The sequence below is a fragment of the Branchiostoma floridae genome, chromosome 9 (assembly GCF_000003815.2).
Source record: "Branchiostoma floridae strain S238N-H82 chromosome 9, Bfl_VNyyK, whole genome shotgun sequence".
NCBI classification, from domain to species: domain Eukaryota; kingdom Metazoa; phylum Chordata; class Leptocardii; order Amphioxiformes; family Branchiostomatidae; genus Branchiostoma; species Branchiostoma floridae.
The window spans coordinates 3,108,221-3,131,800 of record NC_049987.1 but is presented as its reverse complement, the minus strand read 5'-3'; the positions used below and the strand labels follow the sequence as shown (position 1 = coordinate 3,131,800).

At 44.3% G+C, this 23,580-nt stretch overlaps 1 protein-coding gene, 2 long non-coding RNA genes, 4 other non-coding genes and 1 pseudogene across 7 annotated transcripts; 4 read left to right on the top strand and 4 right to left on the bottom strand.

The window, feature by feature from the left end:
- Positions 1–6: 6 nt before the first annotated feature.
- Positions 7–1,025, top strand: LOC118422620. Its single transcript, XR_004831941.1, has 2 exons — positions 7–272; positions 720–1,025. It is a non-coding gene; the product is annotated as an uncharacterized LOC118422620 (long non-coding RNA).
- A 691-nt stretch (positions 1,026–1,716) lies between these two features.
- On the bottom strand, positions 1,717–5,820 carry LOC118422622. The gene is made up of 3 exons (XR_004831942.1): positions 5,656–5,820; positions 5,325–5,488; positions 1,717–2,033 (listed from the first exon to the last, which is right to left on the bottom strand). It is a non-coding gene; the product is annotated as an uncharacterized LOC118422622 (long non-coding RNA).
- Positions 5,647–7,996, top strand: LOC118422619 (UPF0390 protein zgc136864-like). Its single transcript, XM_035830270.1, has 3 exons — positions 5,647–5,798; positions 6,928–6,983; positions 7,285–7,996. The coding sequence occupies exons 1-3, from the start codon at positions 5,702–5,704 to the stop codon at positions 7,408–7,410; spliced, it is 279 nt and encodes a 92-aa protein (XP_035686163.1). The 5' UTR covers positions 5,647–5,701; the 3' UTR covers positions 7,411–7,996.
- A 5,887-nt stretch (positions 7,997–13,883) lies between these two features.
- LOC118423690 lies at positions 13,884–14,021 on the top strand (annotated as a pseudogene).
- A 1,112-nt stretch (positions 14,022–15,133) lies between these two features.
- LOC118423688 lies at positions 15,134–15,298 on the top strand. The gene has a single exon (XR_004832090.1). It is a non-coding gene; the product is annotated as a U1 spliceosomal RNA (small nuclear RNA).
- Positions 15,299–20,374: 5,076 nt separating this feature from the next.
- Positions 20,375–20,539, bottom strand: LOC118423687. The gene has a single exon (XR_004832089.1). It is a non-coding gene; the product is annotated as a U1 spliceosomal RNA (small nuclear RNA).
- A 1,110-nt stretch (positions 20,540–21,649) lies between these two features.
- On the bottom strand, positions 21,650–21,814 carry LOC118423685. Its single transcript, XR_004832088.1, has one exon. It is a non-coding gene; the product is annotated as a U1 spliceosomal RNA (small nuclear RNA).
- Positions 21,815–22,927: 1,113 nt separating this feature from the next.
- On the bottom strand, positions 22,928–23,092 carry LOC118423684. Its single transcript, XR_004832087.1, has one exon. It is a non-coding gene; the product is annotated as a U1 spliceosomal RNA (small nuclear RNA).
- Positions 23,093–23,580: the final 488 nt, after the last annotated feature.

The window sequence follows — 23,580 nt, the reverse complement described above, 5'->3', positions numbered from 1 at the left end:
ATGTTATACCAAATGTCACTCGTTTGACTTCTATATGATTGCTTAAATTTCATTCATGTCAATCCTTTTTGATCCTGTCAGTTGTACCTTTTCATTTGCAAGTACAAGTTGTGTATATGTATTTATTATACCTCTGTTGCAATATTCCTTTATCATTCAAAAGCATTGTGCATTAACATTTTGAAGTGTCCACAAATGTGTAAAACAAAGATTGACATGTCTCTGTTGTTTTTTTTCAGCAGTGAGAACATTGTGCTCATGACACACAGCAGGTAGGGCCTGTTTTCTTGTCGCTAGACTTCCATGTACAAGTAGGTGTAGACTGTAGAGACAAGTGCAGAATTGGGATCGAAGAGAAGGTTTATGTGTAACACAAACACATTGTTATCTTCTGGCAACAATATGTATACTTTCCAAATCAATGGTATAATTATTTCATCAAATATTTGATTGATGTCTGCCTTGAAATGCCAAATCTCACTCTCCTGTTTGCATTGTTAAGATGAGACCTCTAGAGAAGAAAACAATTGGTCCATGAGAAGCTGTATTTGGAGGAGGCACACAGATTTTGTCCCAGGCAGCAACAGATTGATGGCAGATTGTAAATAGTTGTGGAAATGTGTACTGTTTCCAAATCTGCCTATAGTTTGATGTTTCTGCTTTGCATTGAAATTTGCAATTCTAACTTCCCTGTTTCTGTCCTCCATACCCCTCTACAGAAGAGAAGCAGAGCTTGGTCTATGACTGTATGTGGAAGAAGCAGACTGACTTGATTCCAACCAGCCAGAAAAGGACACGTAGATATTGATCGCAACCAATTCTGAAAAGATTTATATATTTTGACGGAATTGTAATTTTTCTGCAAATAAGATCTATTATGTAGTTTGCTATTTTCCCAGATTAACTTTAAACAATGTAAAAACTTAAGCTCAAATTACATTGTATTTACATTAAGTCAATCAGATTGTGAGAGCAGACAAGTGTAAAATTGCAATTTTGTGAAAGTAAAACTGTAAAAATTGAAAGATTTTTTCTTTCTTACTGTTTGCTGTCTGTGTGTGTGTATGTGTGTGTGTTTGTAAGAGAGAGAGAAGAGATAATCATTCTGAACTTCATCCCACTTGCTATCCAACATGCCATCACCATTTCTTTTTTTAATACAAGAAGACCAGAGACTTCATCATTGTCAAGACATGTATACCAAAATTGCAAAGGCCCTGGAGGTATATACAAAATGTATCACACTCAGGCATTTCCATACAAAATTTTGTTCCAATACCATGGCAATACAGAGGGGCCAAAAATGATACTAAAAATGGCCAAAAATTAATCCTCTTGAAGTGATGTATGCCAAAAATGTTTCGTTCTACCGTGTATATGTCGAGGGCACCCTTATACCAAATTCCATGTTATTCTATGTGTGATTGTGGAAGAGCATTGTTGCATCGGCAGAGGGGCGGAGTGAAAATGGTGCATTTGCTCATAAGTAAATGTCGGCCTTTCTTGTCGTTCATTTCGACAAGTTTCTGTTAGAATGTTCGATTTCTGCACGGGTGATTTTGAACAGTTCAATTTTGCATGGGAACGGGTATGGCTGAAATATGCTGTATTTGCTCTGAAGCAAATGTCGGCCTTTCTAGTTGCACAATGGATCAATGCAAACTTCTGTTAACTGCATGGAATCCCAAAATTCTAAACTGGTGCGGTCCAGCTGGATAACTTTGCATTATTGCACCAGCCGGATAGTTGCAAGAAACATGCTGGCAAATAGGCAGTGCAATTAAACGGCTTCTACTGTACTCACCAAAAAAATGTTGCATGTATGTACCATAGTGGGCACATAATACATCTTACTATACAATTCCTGACCTAGTGGTATACTGAAGACCAGTGCCAGTAGTATATAGTTGAGGAAGCTCTGTGCTGTTGGTGTGCTGACTTTGTACTTAGCCTCCAGCAGGGTACTTGTGACAGATGTTCCACAGATCAACACTGACAGGGACTGGCCCAGCAGCACCATCTTGAGGACTCTCCTGGAATTGCAGGGAAAACATACTATTGACATTTCTATTGTAACTTTGACATATTTAATGTTGTCTTCATTCTATTGTGCACATTGATACATTAAATGAAATCAAATCAAACTTTATTCAATCAACTTGGCAGTCAATCAGATTGAATTGCGTCAATTTTACAAGGAAATTCTAACAAATTGATAATGCTGATACATTGCATTTAATGCCAAGAGATGGGTAGAATGCCATTCTAAAATCATTTTGTGTATCAATTACTTAAAATATTTCAACGACATACATCATTATGTGTCCTTTAATGGCTTTATCCATCATTGTCTGATATAGTATACATGTATTTTTCTCAACTGCAAATGTTGGTGGTGGATTTGAGTCGGTGATGACAGATGAAATGAGGCTAACATGGAAACCGCAAAAATAAAACCAACGTGAACATCAATAATTCTGCATTTGCAGTATTAGCACTAGTAGTAGGCTTCAGGTAATTTAAAAAAATAAAGATGGAGGAAGGTTGAAGTGGTCAGATTTTATCCAACATTCCAAGCTGCAACCTCCTTTTGGATTTTATCTGAAAGGAGTGCCCCAACCGCCCTTTCAATTTCATCCAAGCCCCTCATCAACCACTTGACAAATGTATAATTTTATCGGTGCCTCACTCCCCCCTCTGATTTCATCCAAATGTGTCCATCCTCCTTTATTATATTTCAGCCATACCATAGGTATGGTGAAATATATTGTATTCGTAATGTTTCTTTCTTTCTTCTTTCTTTCTTTCTCCTGTCAAATCTTCGGAACACGGTATCTCCGTTGTTCCTGAACCGATTGACTTGAAATTTGACACAAGGGTAGAGTGGGTCAATATCCCCAGACGTTTTTTTCATTTTTTTCATATCTACCTTTAAAATGATTTTATTAAGGTTTTTTGGTCATCTTAAGACCAAAACTGTATATTTGGGCCCCCTGTACCCTGGTATTATAACCGAATGAGCTGAAATTTGTCACAGATGTGCTTTGATAATTCCCCCATACAAATTCAATACCACTTTTGGTGTACAGTATAACGAAATGCTTATTTTTGCGATTTTTTGGTCATTTTTTGACCAAAAAAGGACACTTTTGGCTCCTGTACCTTGGTTTTAGAACCGGATGACCTGAAATTTAGTATAGGAGTGCCCTAGACATATGCGCACATGGATTCATTAACAGTTGAGGCATACAGTACAACAAAATGCTTAATTTTACGATTATTTGGCCATTTTATGACCAAAAAGTACACTTTTGGCTCTTGTGCTCTGGTTTTAAAACCAAATGACCTAAATTTTGGTAAAATGGTGCACCAGATATTCATTCAAATGACACATGTATAATTTTTGTCATAGACTACGTCAAAATGATAGATTTGGGGATTTTTTTTCCAATAGCCACAGGGGTCAATGACCTTAAGGTCGTTGACCCCAGCTGCAGATTGCACCTTCTGGCATATATGTCTATTTAATCTAATTAGATAGGTAACCAATCACTTAGCCTGAATCTATATCCTAAAGAGGGGGGGGGGAGGGTGACAGCCAATCAGCGAGTCCGGTGTTATCTGGAAGAGTCCATTCTTACACGGAGGGGTTCATTTTTTTTAAAATTCATCCTCGGACTGGTGAAGTCTTTCAGTGGGTGTATTTTTGGACAGGTCTATTTTGCAGTTTTACAGAAGGTGTGCTGGAAGAGTCTATTCTCGCACGGAGGGGGGATTTTTTAAAATTCATATTTTGGACTTTGGTGACTTCTAGTTTGTCAAAGTCTTTCAGCAGGGTTATTTTGGACTGGTCTAATTTGCAATTTTAAATGGGTGTGCTGGAAGAGTCCATTCTTGCATGGAGGGGGGATTTTTTAAAAATCTATTGGCTTTTTTTTAAATCCATTTTTGGGACTTCAGTGATTATGTCAAAGTCCTATTTTAGCGGATGTATTTTTGGACTGCTCTACTTTACATGGAAGAATCCATTTTTTGCACACGGAAGGGGGATTTTTTCAAATTCAGTTTGGACGGGTGGTGATGATTCAAAATTCAATTTTTAGTGGAAGTGTTTTTAGACTGGTCTATTATACCTTTTCATGCACTGGGACCTTTTTTGCTGAATTCAATTTTGGATTTGGTTTCTTATTCAAAAGGCCAAGGTTTCAGTGGGAGTATTTCTGGACTGGTCTATTGTGCAAATTCACATAGGGTGCACTGGAGTCCATTCTTGAAGTTGAACGGGGGAATTTTGTAAGATTCATTTTTGGGTTAAACCGCCATTAGTAAAAGTGATTTTTCAAATGGGTGATTTTGAAATAGTCTATTGTTGCATGGGGAGGGAGATGGCTGAAATATGCTGTATTTGCTCTCAAGCAAATGTCGGCCTTTCTAGTTTCATTCCAGTGCCATTATAAACCTCTTCCTTTTCATCCTATTGCCCTCACCTTACAGTGTTACAACTAAAAACTTCATAGAAAGATTTAGATCCACCTTATGATGACCTAGCACATTGTAAAAATCCAAACCGGTCATGGAGCTATTATTACTAAATTACATATTGTGAACCCAGGGATAACTTTTTGTATAGTGGTCACCACACTTACTACTACTAACGTTAGTAGTAGGCAAATATACAAAAGTAGTGGGCTCCGCACTGGTGTTCCAGTGCTGAATCAATGGGTCGAATCGGCCTCAGCACTGTGTGTAGCGTTCACATATATCCTTTGTGTTCCAAACCATCTTGAAGCTTAAAAAAAATGTGAAATTTGCACTGGAAAAAGTCACATTTATACTATCTACATGCATCGATTGCTACCTATGGCGGCCACTGCTCTATTCCCGAAGTGTCGCAAGTTGTTGTAACTTTATGCCATTATAAAATTATTCGAATATGCCATGGGTTCAGGTCCGGACTTATTAGGTAAATAGCTCACTTGTTTGCTTTTTATGAACATGTAGGTTGTCGGTAGAAAACTGCTAGTAACTGGAAATTCAGTGCTGGTTGTAGTACTTTCAGCACTCGGTTTCCAGTCCTGAAGCTGTCTTAGCCAGTATCTGCTGTTTTCTTTTAATAGCATTACTCCGTATTTGTTGGAGCTAGGACGTTTTATATAACTTTCTTGGATGGAAGTGAATTATGGAAGTTAAGACATAATTTGAAACAAAGGTAGTTCTGCCAAGGAGCAGTGTGGCATGGCACGTGTACACCATGTTATCCTCAAGTAAACAGCCACTAAAACATCTGCGGTCTCAAATTCTATCGTCAGAAGTACCCCACGTACCATGTGCATATAGACTTGAGTCTGTCACGCCAGGTGAGCTGGACTTTAGCGACTGGCGCGATGTTTTCTGCAGACACATCCGGATTTGTTGTTTCTTCTACCGCCGCCATGTTGGGTCAATGGAGGGTCATAGAACTCTACCACTTACTCAAACGGGGAGTGCTCTAAAATAGAATAAAAATTATGATTTCTGTTAGCATACAAGCAAACATTTTCCACAAATAATGTCAAGAAATATTTGTAATACAAGTAGTTTGGGGTATTAAATTATTTTACGTTGGTTAGTATGAGCTCTACAACTGAAAATTAGGTGAAAAATTTTGTCTCTTACCTCTTATAAGGTGGACTGATTCCTCTTTGGAATTCGTCTGAGCAGCATGGCGCAGGGAAAGCTGAAAGTGAAGACCAAGCTTCCAGCGGGCGCTAAGAAGCAGAAGCAGCGCCCAAAGAAACCCTTAGGTCCCAAGAAAGGAGGTAAGTGACTGGAGAAGGATTCTTCTTTTACAGGGCAGTATTTTTGTAGTGGAACAATAATGTAGCCGAAAGCAAATAGGGAGGGGGGCAACTTAAAAATTGAATTCATTTTATACAAATGATGTAAAAGTGCCACCAACTGACCAGTCCATTCTATGCACCTTTTGGCTAAGCGGTTATGGTGTTATATTAGTATGCTGGAGGGTCAGACCAGGGTTTCTTTATCGTTAACTTAAGCTTAGACTCGCCTCAATTTAGTTTTAAAGAACAATTGTAAATAGATGTGTACAAAGGTTAGGTGTGACAGGTTGTTCAGTGTAATATAGCCAGCTGCTTCGTGCCTGAGAAGCTGGTGTGTTACTCTGAAGGGTATCCAAAAATACCGGCTATATATAGCCGGTATAACCGGCGTTCGGCATAACACACCAGCTTCACAGGCACGCGGCGCGGCAGCAGCTAGTTACATTACACCGTACGACCCATCACACCTAACTTATTATAATTATGATATAGATACAGCACCACTAACTGACCAGGCTAGTTTGACCTGGGAGAGAGACCCCATGGCCTCTGCCACACCAGGCTAGATCACTCCACTCCTTGATGGTGCGAGGGAAGAACAAGCCTATATTATAGTATATAGAACAAAGTTGGACTTACTCGCGATAGCGTGTAGCTTGTGGTTGGTGCAGCATAGAGTCGCCAGGACCAGTTGGTTGATAAGCGCGGTAGCAGAGCAGGTATTGTTGGTAACGGAGCAGGACGCTGCACCATCTCAACCCTCCTTACCTGGTCATTGTCAGCTTACTAACCCAACACCATAACCCCTCAACCAATAGGCCTGGACCAGATGGCTAGTCAGCTGGATATACAGAAGTATAATGCTTATATATAATAAAGTCATATGGGTGTTGGTGTAAGTAGGGCAAAATACCAAATTGTTGGACTTCACTGTGCTTCCACTTTGTTTTGGTAGCATTTTGTCAGCATAACACGACAGTAATACAGCATTGAGAGAAGTAGAAAATTGTTTACGCGACATTTTGAATTCCTTCTTTGGTGCTATTGGCATTGTTATGGTGCTTCTATACTGAGTGCTGATTCTTTGTCTTTTTGTCTTTTCTACTAGCCCGGCAGATTGCTCCAAAGAAGAACAAGATTGTTCAGGCAGTCAAGCTTCAAAAGGTAAGTACAATACTTTGTGCATTATATTTACTATGACCTTAGATTACATTTTATGCTCTTGTTTAATGATTCTCCAGTTTCTCAACCTCTCCAGTATTTGGTACATGTAACTGATATAAATCAAGCCAATAAGAACATAGAATAAGACAATCATAACTGATATCTGTATCCTTAGTTGAGTATAAGTATAAGTACATCTTTTCTCAAAAAAGTAAAAAAAAAAAACAACTTAAGAAATCCGAACTTGTTTAGAAGAAACAGCCACTAAGCATCCTAAAGAGATTGATATGACTTTCTTCAGGGTCTGGAGAAGGAGCTGAGGATGAACATTGAGCAGGAGATGAGCAGCAGGGCCAGCCGAGAGGGGAAACCCTTCACTGTCGCTGGGTTAAGTCAAGACTCTAGTTCAAAAGACTCCAAGAAGTAGAAAAAGTTCACGATTTCACTTTGGACTGCCTTCCAAGTTGTGAACATACAGATTCATCACATGCAGATTTATGCATTGGGACTCTTGCCAGGATTTAGAGAAGAGACCAATTGGTGGGAATGTTGTCTTGACTCTTTCACTCGTGGAGATCTTGATCTGTTTTCCATGAGATAAGAAACTAAATGTAGTGGTATTCTGTGCTTGATTATTGATTTACAGGGTTGGACAAGTTTTCTGTTTCTAAAATTCACTTGTCCTATTGGGCAAGTGAATAAAAGATTTACTTGCCTGAACCAACTTTTCACTTGCCCAAAATTCAAATTTACATTTATATGCATTCCCACTTCCAGCAATGGAATTCTTATTATTGCCCTTATTTTTCTATGTTGACCAATGCTTGATGTCATGACTGTAGAAAGTGATATTAGTATATCAAAACCTCACTCAATGGAAAAATTTTACTTGCCCAATGGGGTAAGTGGGGTACCATAGTCATGCACTTGCCCGATCAGCTCTTTCACTTGCTATGGGGTTAGGGCACTTGTACAACCCTGATTTATACTATTTAATCAGAACGACTTTTTTGTTCAAGAACTTGATTCCCAATTGATTTTTCCCATTTGATTTGACACATTATTTCAGAAGCAAAAACTAGCAAAGTACATGTACCATTATGCTAGTAAATAAGTTTAAGTAAGTAAGTATGATAGTCAAATGATAGTCTGATGGCCATTTATGATTACGCAGTAAATGGACCTTGGATGGTCTTGTGGGATTATGTTGAGAATATGCTCCAGAAATGCAAAGTTGTTAGTTTTCAAGTTAAACAAAATTGATTAAGATATATATTTACTTAAAGTGAATTCCACTACAATGTATCCTTTGATAATGGTATTAGTAACCAAATCTGATATTTGATATATACAATGTGACTTGATGTATATATAAGTCAGAAAATATACACTGTTTGAACAATGTGGTTTTCATCAATTCTATTGTGCATTTTGTGAACTTAAAAATACAAGCTAGATCTAGACTCATCTACCGTTATACAATACTTAGTGTGAAGAGCATATATGTAAGTCACAAAAGTTATAATAACTACATTATATAGTAAGGTGCAAAATACAAGGTCTGTGCAAACTACAAGGAACATTTTACTAAATATTCTGGCAAATGTTCGGGGTTGGCTTGGCTATACATTAAACAGGCCCATTGTCCTGTCTACACGGAGCCAGAGCAAAGGATTTCATTAGATCTTTTTACGTATTTGTATCTTGCCCTTGTTGAATGTCATACTGACCTATGCCATATATATACCAACTTTTTAATCCACAACCAAATGCCAAATTGTTATTATGATTATCATGGAAGCTCATCTGTGTTGTTAGTAATCATGGTGCAATGCTAAACTTTCAACTTTTTACCGTGGCTTTCTTCAGAAACAATGACCACTTCCACTGTCACTATGATGTTTGTTTGTCAAATATTTACAGAGCTGGATATCACAGATTGTAACATTTGACAAAATTGTACAGACTGAAGTACATGTACCTGTAAAATAATCTAGGAGGCGCTTACAGGCACCCTTACAGTACAACATGTCTTCGTGATGGTCGTTTGATGGATGGAACTTGGAAAGTACATTGTATATGTGGCCTTTCCAGGATTCTCAAAGATCACATGATGATAGACACTGATGATGTCAATGATGGTGAGGATCAATATAGTCACTACTAAAACTTAACTTGGCCATATTACAGTAGGAAGGAAATGGGAACTGATCCTAAAGGAGAACGCCTCCTCGGGACCGGCGTAGACCAGGTGTCGACTTGTCTCCCCATACTGATGACTTGTCTATGTTGTTTTTCTGGGGAAATCAAGTTGTGAAATGACATAGGAGACAATATACTAAACATGGAATTGTGCTATCCTCGGAGTAACTGGTAACCACTGGTTCGTCTTTTGCTCGTCTTTTAAGTAAATTATTTCTACGAACAGTATAATAAGTAGGGTCTAATCCCCAAACCAATTCCCCAAATCGTACATGAATCTACATTTGCTTGAAGAATAGCGCCACCTAGCCTTAGGCAAATGTACTGCGTCCCGCCACAAACAAACAATGAAAACATTTTGTAACAGTGGGGGGTTTAAGTAGTGCTAACTGGCCATGCCAAACGCCTGTCAGGCTTTTGGCTCGATCAGTTAGACCGCTGGTGTTGTGATCCTAAGGACCCGGGTTCGATTCCCGGGTCGGTCGGGATGTTTGTATATATTGTTTATTTCTGTTCTACTCGCCCCTCTGACTTCTTACATTGGCGCCCAACGTGGCCCTGGTGGATAACAGGCCGGTGATGTGCCTGCCCACAGGGTGCTCGAACTTGGAGATTCGAGGACGAATCTTGAGAAGAAGAGGGGGAGTAGTGTAACAGTGGGGGGTTTAAGTAGTGCTAACTGGCCATGCCAAACGCCTGTCAGGCTTTTGGCTCGATCAGTTAGACCGCTGGTGTTGTGATCCTAAGGACCCGGGTTCGATTCCCGGGTCGGTCGGGATGTTTGTATATATTGTTTATTTCTGTTCTACTCGCCCCTCTGACTTCTTACATGGACAAGCTTTGTGTATCTTTTGTTTGAAACATACATACATTAGTTACGTTGCCTCCGCGTCACACGGATCACTCCGCACGCCCGGACTTCTTTACGGAAAGGTCCCAATCCGCGTTTAGGCGCCCACAGTATTGATTAAGAAAGGAAAAGCTAGAGAAACAAAATATATCCATCGCAGAGGTGAGTACATAACGCACTCGCTCTACGGAACCAAATCTTAAGGGGTAAACAAGGATTCGTAGGCATTTCGTGTGTGAGCGTAGATGGTGGGGTGGAACGTACGGTAGTGCAATGCAGTCTAGCAAGTCTAGCTTTTTGCCCATTCATTCCTCCAACCTTGTTTGTTTAAATCATTTCTACGCTACCGTCGATGGAAAACTAACTTACACCATGAAACTTCACTACAGTCGATACATGAACATCGAGGGCTTCGATTTTTAATACGCACTATATTCGTGTGTGAGCGTGTGGCTAAGGGGGGGGGGGGGGATATTTACCATGACGCTTCACCGCCTATACCCGTGAACCTGTAATGCACAAGCATGAACCATTTTACTAAGAGGCGGGTCAATCGTCACCTGTCTACGGTAACGTTTTTAACGGCAAATATAAAGTCTTGTCGATTGTGGCGTCAGAGGGCAAGCCTACTGGCGTTTATGGAAAGAAATATCGTAAGGAAATTGGAAAGTTGTGTCCTTGTTCAATGCACCACAGCCAGAATCGCGGCTTCTACGTCACGTGCAACACAGACAAGCCGCTAGACAGCATACTTACCTGGCAGAGATGGCACGTTGATCATGAAGGACGATTGTGTGGGAATCGATGTGCTTCCAACAGCTAAAAAGAAGTCTTCCATGTGGAAGTGCAATGTTTCCATCCTAAAGAACAAAGAAGTCCAGTCGGACTTCACTGCGTCCTACAAGGACTGGCAGACTTTGAAGTTGGGTTACCCTTCCCTGAGATCTTGGTGGGATGACGTCAAAGACCGAACCCGCTCCTTGTTTATTAAGCACTCATGTAAGATAGCCAAAGACAAAAGAGAAGCTCGTTACCAACTGAACAACACTTTAGGGGATCTGACCAACCAGCTTAATGCTGGTGCGGTCTCACCTGATGTCCTGAGACAATATAAGGCCACGAAAGACACACTGTCAGAGTTGGCAACCTCTGAAGCTCAGGGCGCCATCGTCAGATCCCGAATCAAACAATTTGAGGAGGGGGAAAAGTGCACGTCCTTCTTTCTAAAGCAGGCCGCTTCCAACGGCAAGAAGAAAAGGATCTGTGCCATACGAGACTCAATGGGACAAGTTGTCCATGAGGATGACGAAATCGCAAATGTTTTCTACGAATTCTACGCAGAGCTGTTTGCTGAGGAACCAGTGGACCCGGTTGCCTCTGACCAGCTTTGTGACAACCTTGAAAACACATTGACCCCAGAGGAGGCCCAAGCATTGGAGGCCCCTCTCTCAACCGACGAAATGTTAAACTCAGTCCGCAGCATGCAAAATAATAAATGCCCGGGCAGTGATGGTCTACCCAAAGAGTTCTACACGACCTTCTGGCATCTGATTGCCGACGACCTCCTGAAGGTGTTTCAAGAAGCTCTTGATGCTGGAGAACTTTCCTCCAGCCAGAAGTTTGGGGTTTTGACACTGTTGCCAAAGAAGGGAGACGAATTGGACCCCAAGAACAGGAGACCAATCTCCCTCCTAAACACCGACTACAAAATTTTGACTAAAGTTCTTAATAACCGCCTTCAGTCTGTAATAGCGTCGGTGTTGCACCCGGACCAAACCTGTGGTGTACCAGGAAGGTCGATCCAGTGCAACCTCAGACTCACACGAGACATAGTTGTTTACGCAAATAACAATAACATCGAATGTGCTATTGTCTCCCTTGATCAAGCAAAAGCCTTTGACCGTGTCAACATCTCCTTTCTACAACAGACTCTCGCACGAATGGGATTTGGACCTTCCTTTCGGAAGTGGGTTTCAATACTTTACAACGACATCTCCAGTTCCGTTTTGGTGAATGGCTCCCTGTCGTCTCCCTTCGCCCTAACAAGGGGAGTGCGGCAGGGATGCCCACTTTCGCCACTGTTGTATGCAATCTCTCTTGAGCCGTTTGCGGCGACAGTCCGCAAAGACTCTGAGGTGCATGGAGTAAAACTCCCAGGCGGCTACGAAGCCAAAATGTCTCTGTATGCAGATGATAACTCTGCCTTCCTGACATCAGACGACTCTATCGTCAGGCTGTTTGACCTTGTCGGGCTGTACAACAGAGGCTCAGGCTCAATGTTGAACCTAGACAAGTGTGAGGGGTTATGGCTGGGGAAATGGAGAAACAGACCAGACACCCCTGTACAAATAAAATGGACATCTGGGTCCATCCGTCTGCTTGGTGGGGTCTTTGGCAACATTGACATGCCCCTAACCAACTGGAAGGAAGGTAAACGCAAATTCGTTGAAACCTTACAAGGATGGGGAGCCAGATCCCTCTCCTTTACAGGCAAAGTGACAGTGGCAAACTCTCTAGCCACAGCCAAACTGTGGTACCTGGCGTCGGTGTTCACCCCTCCTGATTCGGTCATGAAGGAAATCAATGCCGCATTGTTCGCCTTTTTCTGGGACAAAAAGCGTGAGATGATCAGCCGAAATACCATCTACCTTCCTCCTGAGAAGGGCGGCTGGGGCCTAATCGACATAGCAAAGAAGGCAAAATGTCTGTACAGTCGGCCTTTCTCGGACATCATGTCCCAGGAAGACTTACCTTGGGTGCAGCTCGCCAGGTACTGGCTCGGTATTTTCATTAGACGTTTCGACCCGTCAACATGGTCCAATAACATGCCCCACTCCCCGAATGCCCCTCCCCACTACAAAGCTCTACAGTCCCTGGTATCTGAACTCGTAGAGGCATCCCCCTCTAAAAAGTGGGACCCCGGTTGCACTACGCGGTCTCTATACGACAGCCTTCTAAAGAAGGATGCTCACGTTCCAAGCGTCTGTCTTAACAAGCGTTCTGTTCCCTGGCCATTAACCTTCCAATCTGTTCAACACCCACTCCTGGAGAACAGACTGAAGGACACTGCATGGCTGGTTGCACACCACGCCCTCAAAACGAATGCTCTGCTCTGCTCGAACTGGGGTTACATTCGCTCGGGAACTTGTCCAAGGCAGAATTGTAAAGGCCACGAAACTGTAGAGCACGCCATGTGGTACTGCAGCGAAGTGCTGCTAACATGGACTTGGGTGGAGGGTTTTCTCAGGAGGTGGGTCATGTCAGACTTCCGAATAAATAAACAGATGGTTATCTATGGCATCCTGCCACCCTCATGGAAAAAATGCAAGATAGATGCTATCACCTACACCCTGGCCGTCGCGAGGAAACGCATATGGTCCTCACGTTGTGAAGCACTCTTTGACAAGACCTTTTCGACTCATGTCGAGATGGTCCCATACATCAAGGAGTGCCTCCGCTCAAGAATAAAGCTTGACTTTGTACGTCTGAACGAAACAACGTTTATGTCTCTGTGGTGCTCAGTGCAGTGGGCGAGGGTCGACGGGGGAAAACTGCGACTACGCTTTTAATCCCCTGCTTCCCCCCTGTAGTCGTATCAGTCTGGTATGAACTGTCTGTCTTGTACGTTTCGTATGTCTTTTTTATTTGGATGTGTCAAGTTGGCAGGAGTGGGTTGGTGGGAGCTCGGCGGACAAGTAACCTGTTGTGGGTAGCTTGACACATCCCTTTTTCTTTCCTTCTTCTCTTGTATGTTCTTTGAAATGATGTAAAAAAAAATGAAAACAGTGAAAAAACGTCTTGTCTCTCTTGTCTAGTTTTCTTTCTTTTTTGATTTTGTTATACCCCCATTAAAAACGGGACGTCCGTCCAGAGCGAGGGTTGGCCATTGCACACCCGGCCAGCTTGACCTTTGCGATTACCCCAAATGCGGGTAACTCGGCTGCGTAATTTATGATAGTGGGGGTCTGCGTTCGCGCTAACCCCCGCCCTTACAATCCAAAAGCAGGTTGCACCTACACTACGCACTCACGCAAACGCTTTGGCCGCCGCTGTCTCAAATCCATTACCACGCCCTCTCCCAAGGCGTAGTACAGTAGCCGCTAAAGGCGGGGTGCCTTTCCCTTCGGAAGTGGAAGGCGTGCTCTCCCGGTGGCTACCGTGTTACGCCTTGGAAGAGGGCGGATAAATGGATTAGATACAACGGCGGCAAGCGGTTTGTTGACATTCCTTTCCTCCAGGTGTACCTGTTCTTGGAACGCGTTGCCAGGGATTTACATCACAGAGAACAAACGCATTCTACTACAGCTGTACCCGTTCTAGAGATTCAAAGTTGGACAAGCTTTGTGTATCTTTTGTTTGAAACATACATACATTAGTTACGTTGCCTCCGCGTCACACGGATCACTCCGCACGCCCGGACTTCTTTACGGAAAGGTCCCAATCCGCGTTTAGGCGCCCACAGTATTGATTAAGAAAGGAAAAGCTAGAGAAACAAAATATATCCATCGCAGAGGTGAGTACATAACGCACTCGCTCTACGGAACCAAATCTTAAGGGGTAAACAAGGATTCGTAGGCATTTCGTGTGTGAGCGTAGATGGTGGGGTGGAACGTACGGTAGTGCAATGCAGTCTAGCAAGTCTAGCTTTTTGCCCATTCATTCCTCCAACCTTGTTTGTTTAAATCATTTCTACGCTACCGTCGATGGAAAACTAACTTACACCATGAAACTTCACTACAGTCGATACATGAACATCGAGGGCTTCGATTTTTAATACGCACTATATTCGTGTGTGAGCGTGTGGCTAAGGGGGGGGGGGGGATATTTACCATGACGCTTCACCGCCTATACCCGTGAACCTGTAATGCACAAGCATGAACCATTTTACTAAGAGGCGGGTCAATCGTCACCTGTCTACGGTAACGTTTTTAACGGCAAATATAAAGTCTTGTCGATTGTGGCGTCAGAGGGCAAGCCTACTGGCGTTTATGGAAAGAAATATCGTAAGGAAATTGGAAAGTTGTGTCCTTGTTCAATGCACCACAGCCAGAATCGCGGCTTCTACGTCACGTGCAACACAGACAAGCCGCTAGACAGCATACTTACCTGGCAGAGATGGCACGTTGATCATGAAGGACGTCCGTCCAGAGCGAGGGTTGGCCATTGCACACCCGGCCAGCTTGACCTTTGCGATTACCCCAAATGCGGGTAACTCGGCTGCGTAATTTATGATAGTGGGGGTCTGCGTTCGCGCTAACCCCCGCCCTTACAATCCAAAAGCAGGTTGCACCTACACTACGCACTCACGCAAACGCTTTGGCCGCCGCTGTCTCAAATCCATTACCACGCCCTCTCCCAAGGCGTAGTACAGTAGCCGCTAAAGGCGGGGTGCCTTTCCCTTCGGAAGTGGAAGGCGTGCTCTCCCGGTGGCTACCGTGTTACGCCTTGGAAGAGGGCGGATAAATGGATTAGATACAACGGCGGCAAGCGGTTTGTTGACATTCCTTTCCTCCAGGTGTACCTGTTCTTGGAACGCGTTGCCAGGGATTTACATCACAGAGAACAAACGCATTCTACTACAGCTGTACCCGTTCTAGAGATTCAAAGTTGGACAAGCTTTGTGTATCTTTTGTTTGAAACATACATACATTAGTTACGTTGCCTCCGCGTCACACGGATCACTCCGCACGCCCGGACTTCTTTACGGAAAGGTCCCAATCCGCGTTTAGGCGCCCACAGTATTGATTAAGAAAGGAAAAGCTAGAGAAACAAAATATATCCATCGCAGAGGTGAGTACATAACGCACTCGCTCTACGGAACCAAATCTTAAGGGGTAAACAAGGATTCGTAGGCATTTCGTGTGTGAGCGTAGATGGTGGGGTGGAACGTACGGTAGTGCAATGCAGTCTAGCAAGTCTAGCTTTTTGCCCATTCATTCCTCCAACCTTGTTTGTTTAAATCATTTCTACGCTACCGTCGATGGAAAACTAACTTACACCATGAAACTTCACTACAGTCGATACATGAACATCGAGGGCTTCGATTTTTAATACGCACTATATTCGTGGGCTCCCACGCTGCTGTTTGTGCGCATGAGCCATCTGGTGTCATTAGTAAACAGGGAAAGTCCACTAACGCAGTGAAGATTTCTTTAGATCTTAATTTCCTAAGTTATTCTTCATATGTCTTTTTTTAGTTCTTTTTCTTTTTTATTCGTCAGCAGAATAATTTGTTTTTGGGGGAGTTCCTACAACTCTTTTGTGTAAACTCTTCGCTCATTCCCAGTTTTCCAACATCAACGGTTGATCCCTGCACATTGAAGTGTGAAGGATAAAAATAGCGCTTCCCAGTCCGGACATTTAGAGATTACCACAATATGGCCGTGGAAAATATCGAGCATTGGCAACAGGAGTTCAAAGTGAAAATAGCCCGAAAAATTCAGCCTTGCGATACAACAACATGTAAAACCTGGACTGGACAAGTCATCTCAAAGAAGTCTAACATCAACTATGGTGTCATCCAGGTTCCGTGGTTTCCCGGCAAAGTGTTGCGAAGAAGAACTAAATCGCACGCTCATCGGATCGCCTTTATGGCGTGGACGGGGAACTTGGAAATCGCAGGCCTCGACGTGTCTCACCTGTGCCACAACTCCCTGTGTGTGAACCCGGACCACCTGAACGCAGAACCACACGGAGTCAACAACAACCGCCAGCGGTGCAGTTTCCAGGGCGAGTGTGTGGGACATGGCGGCCAGTATCCTGAATGCATCTTTGAGCGGGCTAACAGAAACTTTGTCTAAAGGGTAAAAGAAGCCACTCTTCATTGTTGTAATTAGCGAATATCCTAGTTAATGATTTGTTTTATGCGTTTTGTTGTCATTTTGCTAACATTAGCTCTCTGTCTGTACTTATTTGTCGATGGTTGTCACATCTGAAGCCCACGTGGTCTTGAGGACAGTATCCTATAGTGCTTGGCAAAAGATCGGCCTGTCGGCTTGTTTGTAACGTCTTTCAGGGAGTTTTATCGATCAGACTATTTTGAGAAAACCTGACAAATTGGAAAGAAAGCTAAAATTAAAATGCATCAGTAAAAAGAATTAAAAGCAAGCCAGCTATACTCTATAGTGTGATGATTGATGATTGTACAGACTGACAATCCGTGTACGCTGGGTATGCTCACTGACTATTCCTATTCTGTCCTGTCGAGACTACAGGACCAAGCTCTGGGTTTGTGATGGGAGTTCATTCACACTGAATGAATGGAAAGTCGTCTGCTTTGCCGGGACCATGTATAATCAAGGTAAGGTTAGGTTTGAAAGTATTGAAAGTGTAACAGTGGGGGGTTTAAGTAGTGCTAACTGGCCATGCCAAACGCCTGTCAGGCTTTTGGCTCGATCAGTTAGACCGCTGGTGTTGTGATCCTAAGGACCCGGGTTCGATTCCCGGGTCGGTCGGGATGTTTGTATATATTGTTTATTTCTGTTCTACTCGCCCCTCTGACTTCTTACATTGGCGCCCAACGTGGGGCTCGAACCCACGACCCTGGGATTAAGAGTCCCATGCTCTACCGACTGAGCTAGGTCTACTTACAGTAAAATTGTTCACTTTGAAAATGTTGTGCCCTATAAGGAGCGGGAGGAGGATCCTGATTATGTTCCTCCTCTCCCACAAAGGGCTAGACGCTATGTACTAACCCCGGGGACTCGAGCCAGACGGCAGGCAGTCCGCCGGCATGGGGGTCGTGTACCCCCACCTCTTGTCGTTTCAGGCGACGGCAGTCAGTCAGACAGTGGTGACGATGTCGACCACATGGGGGCTACAGACCAACCGACTGGTGCCAGGTCGGTGGGTGATGGTAGGGGTCCGCCGGATGCCGAGCAAGCTGGAGATTCCCTCCAGCCAGACAACGTCAGCAGAGACGATGTCGCCCAGCAGGCAGCTCCTACCAGGGCAGATGACGATGCAACAGGTGTCCTGGATCCGACAGACAACGCAGAGGCGTCCGACGAGGAAGAGCTCCAGCAACCTGAACATCCCGTCCCATCAGGTGCATCTGGCAGCGAGGACGAAGACAACGCCCCCGCTCAACGACAGTCAAGTCGCACCCGCCATCCCCCAGACCGTTATGGTTTCTATGTGAACACTGTGAACTCTTATCCTTCTCCAAACAACATGCCTGTACGTGACGTACACCCAGCGAAGGCGCTGAGTATTGTAGACCAGTCTAGTAGTGTTAAGGCAACACAGAGGTCAGGCAACCTAGAGAAGTGTCCCGATATGGCAGAACAGGTGACTTTGCCATCTACTCAGGGTCAGCGGGGCATATGTCAGGAGAAAAAGGCATCAGACACGTCCGTGAGGTCACCACTGGGCAGCATTATTCGTTCCTTCAGGAACTTGTTTAAGTAAGGAAATGGCGGTTTGGGGTCACGACATTATTGTCACGTCTGTCTGGTATGTCATGTGTACTTGGTTCATGAGAGAACCGATCAAACTGCAATGTATAGAGTGTGCGTTCGAGTATCTGTAAGCCCTTCCATAGAAAGCAATGACGTGTGTTCATTGTGCCGGCACGGTCAATCGGCCGTGTCGGGGCGGAGTAAGGCCGATCCTAGTAGCGACAAACTAACTAGGGAGAGGTAAATGGGCTCGAAGCGCGGTGACGTTAGACCCCCCTCTCCGAGAGGTCTCCGCTTTTAAAAGTTGGGCTGAGGCCGTGAAATACGGTACTCAACAGGCTGTCGTCACTCAGAGGTTACTATACTTACTGTATCCGCCATTTCCCGGGGAGAAATAAGGTGATATATACTTATGGTGGGTTGCCATGGTGATCTGCTGACCCACACCTCATAACGTGCTCTGTGCTGGAAACTCCGGCGTGTGTCACACTGCCCTCAGTTCTTCGTAGAGTCGCAATGCAACTGGGGTTCCTGTTTACACGAAATTTGCGTGCCATGGTGACACTTCACTCAATGCCTGAGCCAGTTGTGTATTGTACCTTGTTTGTATTGTATGGTTTCCTTGAAAATAATGAGTCTATTGTCTCAGTGTGTCAAGATGAGGTGAAGAACAATCGAGTGTTGATTATGTCAATCAGGCGCGAATCAGGCGCGAATCTATGATCATATGCGCTATTGACTATGGAAAGAAAAAAAAAAAAAAAAACTTTGTTGATTCTGGAATATCTGTGTAAAAATGTTCATTTTCTTTACCACTGTATTGCCCAAGTGAAAAAAAAAATTGATCATGTATTTTATGCTCTATTGTTGAAAATGTGACAAGGTGCGGGAGCACCTTTTCTTTCGAAGGAGGGGGGTAGATGTAACAGTGGCATATTTGGCCATGTTATGATAATATTGTTGATACTCTCTTTACTTCTATGTATGTTTAGTACAGCCCATAGCAACAGTGATGTTTGTCTTTGCATTCACACCTTGTACATTATGTATGTATGTAGACGCTCTTTGATCTTGTAGGTTGTTAGCCTTGTGTTAATTCTGTCTGCCAACCCTGTTCTACAAGACAAAGGGTTGTCTGCTAAATGGAACCTTGTACTTGTGTGTTAAAAGTTACAAGACTAGTTCATCCATATCAATAGAATAATGCCGACTAATTAGGATAAGATAAATAGAACAGCAAACTAGAGTTAGGAGTTCAGTCCATGTAAGAGAACAGCCCGTACAGAGGAGCAAGTGCACTGTCGTAACTGGAATACCCGCCGAGCCGCGTTGAAGCCTGATCCGTGCCTGTAACTGTGAGTATAGTATTGTATAGTATAGTAAAACACAACGCAATGTCCTACCTTATGTAATATTGTCACAACGGCTCGTGTCATGGTTAGGGATTCCTTAGTGCATTGATTATTATTGCTGTTTCCTGATTGTATTGTTGTGCTCCAATAAATGTACTTCACTGGGACCAGAATCTAGTCGAACCGTCTTTGCCTTTCTTTAGTATTAGAGTAAAGTTACGGTAAAGTAAGTGGTTACATCCAACTTTGAATCTCTAGAACGGGTACAGCTGTAGTAGAATGCGTTTGTTCTCTGTGATGTAAATCCCTGGCAACGCGTTCCAAGAACAGGTACACCTGGAGGAAAGGAATGTCAACAAACCGCTTGCCGCCGTTGTATCTAATCCATTTATCCGCCCTCTTCCAAGGCGTAACACGGTAGCCACCGGGAGAGCACGCCTTCCACTTCCGAAGGGAAAGGCACCCCGCCTTTAGCGGCTACTGTACTACGCCTTGGGAGAGGGCGTGGTAATGGATTTGAGACAGCGGCGGCCAAAGCGTTTGCGTGAGTGCGTAGTGTAGGTGCAACCTGCTTTTGGATTGTAAGGGCGGGGGTTAGCGCGAACGCAGACCCCCACTATCATAAATTACGCAGCCGAGTTACCCGCATTTGGGGTAATCGCAAAGGTCAAGCTGGCCGGGTGTGCAATGGCCAACCCTCGCTCTGGACGGACGTCCTTCATGATCAACGTGCCATCTCTGCCAGGTAAGTATGCTGTCTAGCGGCTTGTCTGTGTTGCACGTGACGTAGAAGCCGCGATTCTGGCTGTGGTGCATTGAACAAGGACACAACTTTCCAATTTCCTTACGATATTTCTTTCCATAAACGCCAGTAGGCTTGCCCTCTGACGCCACAATCGACAAGACTTTATATTTGCCGTTAAAAACGTTACCGTAGACAGGTGACGATTGACCCGCCTCTTAGTAAAATGGTTCATGCTTGTGCATTACAGGTTCACGGGTATAGGCGGTGAAGCGTCATGGTAAATATCCCCCCCCCCCCCTTAGCCACACGCTCACACACGAATATAGTGCGTATTAAAAATCTAAGCCCTCGATGTTCATGTATCGACTGTAGTGAAGTTTCATGGTGTAAGTTAGTTTTCCATCGACGGTAGCGTAGAAATGATTTAAACAAACAAGGTTGGAGGAATGAATGGGCAAAAAGCTAGACTTGCTAGACTGCATTGCACTACCGTACGTTCCACCCCACCATCTACGCTCACACACGAAATGCCTACGAATCCTTGTTTACCCCTTAAGATTTGGTTCCGTAGAGCGAGTGCGTTATGTACTCACCTCTGCGATGGATATATTTTGTTTCTCTAGCTTTTCCTTTCTTAATCAATACTGTGGGCGCCTAAACGCGGATTGGGACCTTTCGGTAAAGAAGTCCGGGCGTGCGGAGTGATCCGTGTGACGCGGAGGCAACGTAACTAATGTATGTATGTTTCAAACAAAAGATACACAAAGCTTGTCCAACTTTGAATCTCTAGAACGGGTACAGCTGTAGTAGAATGCGTTTGTTCTCTGTGATGTAAATCCCTGGCAACGCGTTCCACGAACAGGTACACCTGGAGGAAAGGAATGTCAACAAACCGCTTGCCGCCGTTGTATCTAATCCATTTATCCGCCCTCTTCCAAGGCGTAACACGGTAGCCACCGGGAGAGCACGCCTTCCACTTCCGAAGGGAAAGGCACCCCGCCTTTAGCGGCTACTGTACTACGCCTTGGGAGAGGGCGTGGTAATGGATTTGAGACAGCGGCGGCAAGCGTTTGCGTGAGTGCGTAGTGTAGGTGCAACCTGCTTTTGGATTGTAAGGGCGGGGGTTAGCGCGAACGCAGACCCCCACTATCATAAATTACGCAGCCGAGTTACCCGCATTTGGGGTAATCGCAAAGGTCAAGCTGGCCGGGTGTGCAATGGCCAACCCTCGCTCTGGACGGACGTCCTTCATGATCAACGTGCCATCTCTGCCAGGTAAGTATGCTGTCTAGCGGCTTGTCTGTGTTGCACGTGACGTAGAAGCCGCGATTCTGGCTGTGGTGCATTGAACAAGGACACAACTTTCCAATTTCCTTACGATATTTCTTTCCATAAACGCCAGTAGGCTTGCCCTCTGACGCCACAATCGACAAGACTTTATATTTGCCGTTAAAAACGTTACCGTAGACAGGTGACGATTGACCCGCCTCTTAGTAAAATGGTTCATGCTTGTGCATTACAGGTTCACGGGTATAGGCGGTGAAGCGTCATGGTAAATATCCCCCCCCCCCCCCTTAGCCACACGCTCACACACGAATATAGTGCGTATTAAAAATCGAAGCCCTCGATGTTCATGTATCGACTGTAGTGAAGTTTCATGGTGTAAGTTAGTTTTCCATCGACGGTAGCGTAGAAATGATTTAAACAAACAAGGTTGGAGGAATGAATGGGCAAAAAGCTAGACTTGCTAGACTGCATTGCACTACCGTACGTTCCACCCCACCATCTACGCTCACACACGAAATGCCTACGAATCCTTGTTTACCCCTTAAGATTTGGTTCCGTAGAGCGAGTGCGTTATGTACTCACCTCTGCGATGGATATATTTTGTTTCTCTAGCTTTTCCTTTCTTAATCAATACTGTGGGCGCCTAAACGCGGATTGGGACCTTTCGGTAAAGAAGTCCGGGCGTGCGGAGTGATCCGTGTGACGCGGAGGCAACGTAACTAATGTATGTATGTTTCAAACAAAAGATACACAAAGCTTGTCCAACTTTGAATCTCTAGAACGGGTACAGCTGTAGTAGAATGCGTTTGTTCTCTGTGATGTAAATCCCTGGCAACGCGTTCCAAGAACAGGTACACCTGGAGGAAAGGAATGTCAACAAACCGCTTGCCGCCGTTGTATCTAATCCATTTATCCGCCCTCTTCCAAGGCGTAACACGGTAGCCACCGGGAGAGCACGCCTTCCACTTCCGAAGGGAAAGGCACCCCGCCTTTAGCGGCTACTGTACTACGCCTTGGGAGAGGGCGTGGTAATGGATTTGAGACAGCGGCGGCCAAAGCGTTTGCGTGAGTGCGTAGTGTAGGTGCAACCTGCTTTTGGATTGTAAGGGCGGGGGTTAGCGCGAACGCAGACCCCCACTATCATAAATTACGCAGCCGAGTTACCCGCATTTGGGGTAATCGCAAAGGTCAAGCTGGCCGGGTGTGCAATGGCCAACCCTCGCTCTGGACGGACGTCCTTCATGATCAACGTGCCATCTCTGCCAGGTAAGTATGCTGTCTAGCGGCTTGTCTGTGTTGCACGTGACGTAGAAGCCGCGATTCTGGCTGTGGTGCATTGAACAAGGACACAACTTTCCAATTTCCTTACGATATTTCTTTCCATAAACGCCAGTAGGCTTGCCCTCTGACGCCACAATCGACAAGACTTTATATTTGCCGTTAAAAACGTTACCGTAGACAGGTGACGATTGACCCCCCTCTTAGTAAAAAGGTTCATGCTTGTGCATTACAGGTTCCCGGGTATAGGCGGTGAAGCGTCATGGTAAATATCCCCCCCCCCCCCCCCCCCTTAGCCACACGCTCACACACGAATATAGTGCGTATTAAAAATCGAAGCCCTCGATGTTCATGTATCGACTGTAGTGAAGTTTCATGGTGTAAGTTAGTTTTCCATCGACGGTAGCGTAGAAATGATTTAAACAAACAAGGTTGGAGGAATGAATGGGCAAAAAGCTAGACTTGCTAGACTGCATGCACTACC

Bases quoted from the DNA above. Each gene is read 5' to 3' on its own strand.
- LOC118422619 (XM_035830270.1), top strand. From the start codon at position 5,702: ATGGCGCAGGGAAAGCTGAAAGTGAAGACCAAGCTTCCAGCGGGCGCT. The intron at 5,799-6,927 runs GTAAGTGACTGG...CTTTTCTACTAG, and splicing joins CTTAGGTCCCAAGAAAGGAG to CCCGGCAGATTGCTCCAAAG. The intron at 6,984-7,284 runs GTAAGTACAATA...GACTTTCTTCAG, and splicing joins AGGCAGTCAAGCTTCAAAAG to GGTCTGGAGAAGGAGCTGAG.